Source organism: Lactuca serriola, chromosome 2, assembly GCF_051521515.1.
Source record: "Lactuca serriola cultivar US96UC23 chromosome 2, Lser_US96UC23_V15, whole genome shotgun sequence".
Classification (NCBI taxonomy): Eukaryota; Viridiplantae; Streptophyta; class Magnoliopsida; order Asterales; family Asteraceae; genus Lactuca; species Lactuca serriola.
In genome coordinates this window covers 121,217,346-121,221,706 of record NC_136409.1, presented here as the reverse complement: position 1 = coordinate 121,221,706, position 4,361 = coordinate 121,217,346, and the positions used below count along the sequence as shown (strand labels likewise).

The following is a 4,361-nucleotide window of genomic DNA, read 5'->3' as shown; positions in this document are numbered from 1 at the left end:
TCAATTCTCCCCCAAATTGGAGTAAGAAAAAAGAAGATCATTTTAAGCATTGTTCATGATGTTCTATGGTGTATTTGGTTGACAAAGAACAAAATGATTTTTAGCAATACTCCTTCAAAACCTTCCACAAGGGTAGACCAAACAATTACTTTGATTTACGGATAGATTAAACATATGGGTAAATTGGGGAATTGCAATTGGGTGAAGTGGTATAATCCATTTAGTATTCTTTAACTTATCCTCCTCCCCATAGTTTGGTGTATTTTTTAAATTGTACTCTCAGTTTGGCTTTTAATAAATTTTCGCGGGTTCAAAAAATAGAAAAGAAATAAAAAGCAGTTTTATTGTTTTAGAAGATAAGGGTAGAGAAAGATGTTAAATCATGGAACTAGTTTGCAAAATGATAAAGATTGGATGATTTTAGTTGATACTTGATAGGTGTAAATAGCACGTAATCACAAAAACTAAAAATAAAAATAAAAAGTAATTATGTTTTTAACTTGTACTATAAAATAATAATTTTTTTATAAAAAATTTGTTCACGAATTTTTTAAATCAGTAACCTTAAAATCTATAGAAATTATGAATATTTTATATCTATTTTGTGTAAAATGGCGTTATTTAAAAAAAACCCCATTATTATTTTCTATATAACCGTTTCACAAATACATACTTTACAAATTAAATGATTAATTTAAGGGAAGTGATTCGTACACAACAACTTTTTGTCATACATAACAATTCACGCATTATATAGTTGTACAATACAACATTTTAAAGCACCAATTGTTGTGTATGAAAAAAAATTGTTGTGTACGAATCAACTTCCTTAATTTAATGATATTATTTTTTTATTATCATTAATAAATACTGTCCAAATCATTTTAGTATCGTAAAAAAAGAATAGGTTAATTGCCAAATATTTGTAAAATAATTTTTTATGGGTATACTCGGATATGATTTTTTTATGAGTATTTAAGAGATTTATTTTTAATTCTAGTCTTTTTAAGAAACTCGAATTAAAAAAACAGTTTTATTTGATAGTCCTAAACTAAAACTTTTGTTTTAAACATAAAAGTAATAAAAAAGCATTTAAGTAGTTTTGAGAACTTTTAACTATATACAAATAAAAACTATAAATTTCGATTTTTGACTTTCAACTTCAATCTGCCACCTATCAATTAATTAAGCAAACATACCCACACTATAAATAATGAGAGTTGATCTGTACACAACAATTTTTCTCTCTACACAACAATTGATGCTTTAAAATGTTGTATTATACAACTATATAATGCATGAATTGTTGTGTATGACAAAAAACTGTTATGTACGAATCACTTCTCATAAATAATTTATCTGTTAATTTATTTCAACTTTTAATCAATGGTAACCTTTCGTTGGTTCTGATTTTTTTTTCATTGTTCACTTAATTGTATATTTGATGTTTAAACTAATTATCATTGTTAATGAACCTAAGAACTAGTTGTTAGACAATTTTTAAAAATATTTCAAAACATAATTCCCTAAAATAACTATAAATACATCATCATGATTTCATTGATTTGTTCCACAATATATAAATACGTATCTTTACTATAAACGTAAATTACTATTTAAGGACATTCTCAAAGAGTAATTGGGTAGAAAAAAAAAGTGTATGAATCGAGTCTCACGTGTCTCTCTCTGGTATGTCTCTTTCCATATACTCACCAATCACCATCACTCCTTACAAAGACTTTCTTAAAAATCGTTTTTTCTTCACTTTTCTTCTTACATTCTTCAGTCTTCTTCTAATAAGTCTCCCCTCATTTCCTCATCTTCTACAAAACCCTTTTTGTGTTTTCATCTTTATACAAACATGGATACCCAAGATCAGAGCAAAACCACCACCTCTTCAGGTTTTCTCTTCGTTAATTTATGAAATAGTTATTATATTTCTTATTTCGAATTGAATTACCGTTATGCATACGACATATTTTAATGGCGGATTTTGATTTTACTTCGATTTTGCAGGGCATATTTGCCATAGATGTGGGTGGCCGTTTCCGAAGTCACACCCCAGTTCTAAAAATAGGCGAGCACATAAGAGAATCTGTGGAACCATTGAAGGGTATCCTAAGCTTATTGATTCAGAAGCTGTTTCAGACGATGAACACTATTCTGATGAAGAAGATATTGAAATAACCCCAAGTGAGTTTTATGATTTGAGTGTTCTTGAATCTTCTTTCGGGTTTTTTATTCATCTATTGAAGATTCTAATCGAAGCTATGGTTATATCTTATGATATAAATGTTATTCGACGAACACCATTCGTATTTGGGCTTTTTATTCGAGACGCTAAAAGAACTTATAGTTGATATGTATATCGATTAATCGTATCTTATTCGAGCTTTACTGATCTATAAAATAATCTCTTGCATCTCATTTGGGGAAGAAACTAAATAACCTTAAGTTCAGTTTCTAGTTGTTATCTTCAAGATTTCTCGCATTCCATTTGCTTTTTTGTGTAACTTTCTTTACCCTTTTTAGGCCCTGCGATTGAGAAGAAGATCATTGACGAAAGATCCTCTAAATCCGAAGACGATTTGTTTTCAGATGCAGTAACAGAGTTTTCCGATGGTGGATTCAGTACCCCAGGTGCAGAAGAGCGATTCTTCGGTAATACGAATTAAGACACGATTTTTCTTCATTAGGGTTCTTGTTTCATCAATTTATCCTTACTTAATTTAGATCCCATTTTCCTAATTGTAGATACTACCAAGCTGTTATTCAGTCCTGTAGAGCTTATAAAAGGTGATGACAATCTCGAGGTTTTTCAAACCCCAGATACCGAAGATAAAAACGGGTCCCACTCCCACAAAGATAAAATCAAATTGGTTGATGACGTGGCACCTTCTAAATCTGACGTGGCACCTTCTAAATCTGACAAGGATCAAGAGAAAAAAGAAGAAGAAGAAGAAGAAGAAGCTGAATATATACTCTCTGTTCCTAGTGATATACCTATAGTAGATCAAGCTGAGACTTTGTTACAAGATTTTAAAGACCATGATAAAACTATACATTCTAATGTGGAAGAAAAGATTGAAGAAAGTCAAACCTATAAAAATGGTGAGTCAACCATGGAGTCTGAAAAAGTTGATGATGGTGTATCGGTTTTGAATGAAGAATCGAATCATGAAATTGTGAAAGAATCTGAAAGTGAAAGTGTTATTGAATGTGAGGAAAAGATAGTGGAAAGTGTAATCGAAGGTGTTGATTCAAAAGATAGTGGCTCAAGTAGCCGAAATAGTTTGGAAGCAAATTGGGGTTCAGTTTCAGGTATTTTTTTATTTTTTATTTCTTTATAACACAATATTGTGTTTTGAAAAATCTACATTTAATCATTTAACGTTTTTTTAATTGTTTTTTAGTGCTCTCAACGGCTTCATATGATGTGGAATCTAAAGATAAAAGTCAATTGGATAAACAAGATGCTTTTGAGGGACCTTTGATGGAAGTAGAACCGAATGAAGAAAATGTTGACCAGAATGAGGTCAAAGTCAAAGTCAAAGTGGAAGAAGATTCTCAACCATTAAAATCTGAAGGTGTTTTGGTGGGTAATAATGAAAGTGAAGGAAGAAAGAGAAATGAAGAGGCAATAGCAAAAGTTACAAATTGGAGTACAAGTGAACAAGCTAGTGGTGCTTTAAAGAATCTTGTAAGTGTAAGTGAAGCGAAATCATTGAGTCCTAAAGAATTGAAGGTCCAAAAAAATGATGATGAGGTTGAGGTTGTTGAGAAAATTAGTGAAGTTGGAAAGTCAAACTTGGTCAACAATGAGAAAATTAGTGAAGTTGGAAAGTCAAACTTGGTCAACAAGGAAACGTCTCCACCTAAATACATTGGTGAGGGAAAGAAAGTTAGGAAGAAAGCTAAGGGAAAAGTGTCATGGGTGCCTTTTGCATGTTGTTCTTCTATAAATGTTAGTTAAAGGATCTTGATGATGATGATGATATGAACCCTTTGTAAAGAGTTGCTTTTTGGTATACATATGCTATTTCATCACACCTATTTTGTTAATTTGGAATCTCTATGTGGTTTAATTTTTGTATTTGTATATTTGAAGGTTAAATTCAAGACGGAGGAAAATACTTTGATTTGTTTGTGTATTATAACATCATACTTTTTTCTTTATTTAGGTATTGTATCTTGAAATATCGATTTGTTGACATACAATATTGAAATAGGAAGAAATGAAACTAGGATGTTATAAACCAAATTAAATAATTAAGGAGAGGAAAAATACCAATTAGGGTTTTTTATGTGCAAGAATTAAGTAAAAGGAGGTCGACTAATGAGACTTTTTATAACTAATAGAG

General features: G+C 30.4%; 1 protein-coding gene across 1 annotated transcript; it reads left to right on the top strand.

Annotated features, from left to right (window-relative positions):
* The first annotated feature begins 1,689 nt into the window (after window positions 1-1,689).
* On the top strand, window positions 1,690-4,141 carry LOC145086694 (uncharacterized). Its single transcript, XM_079024524.1, has 5 exons — window positions 1,690-1,901; window positions 2,017-2,193; window positions 2,533-2,661; window positions 2,755-3,321; window positions 3,414-4,141. Exons 1-5 carry the CDS (start codon window positions 1,862-1,864, stop codon window positions 3,971-3,973), a joined length of 1,473 nt encoding a protein of 490 aa, XP_078880650.1. The 5' UTR covers window positions 1,690-1,861; the 3' UTR covers window positions 3,974-4,141.
* The last annotated feature ends 220 nt before the right edge of the window (window positions 4,142-4,361 follow it).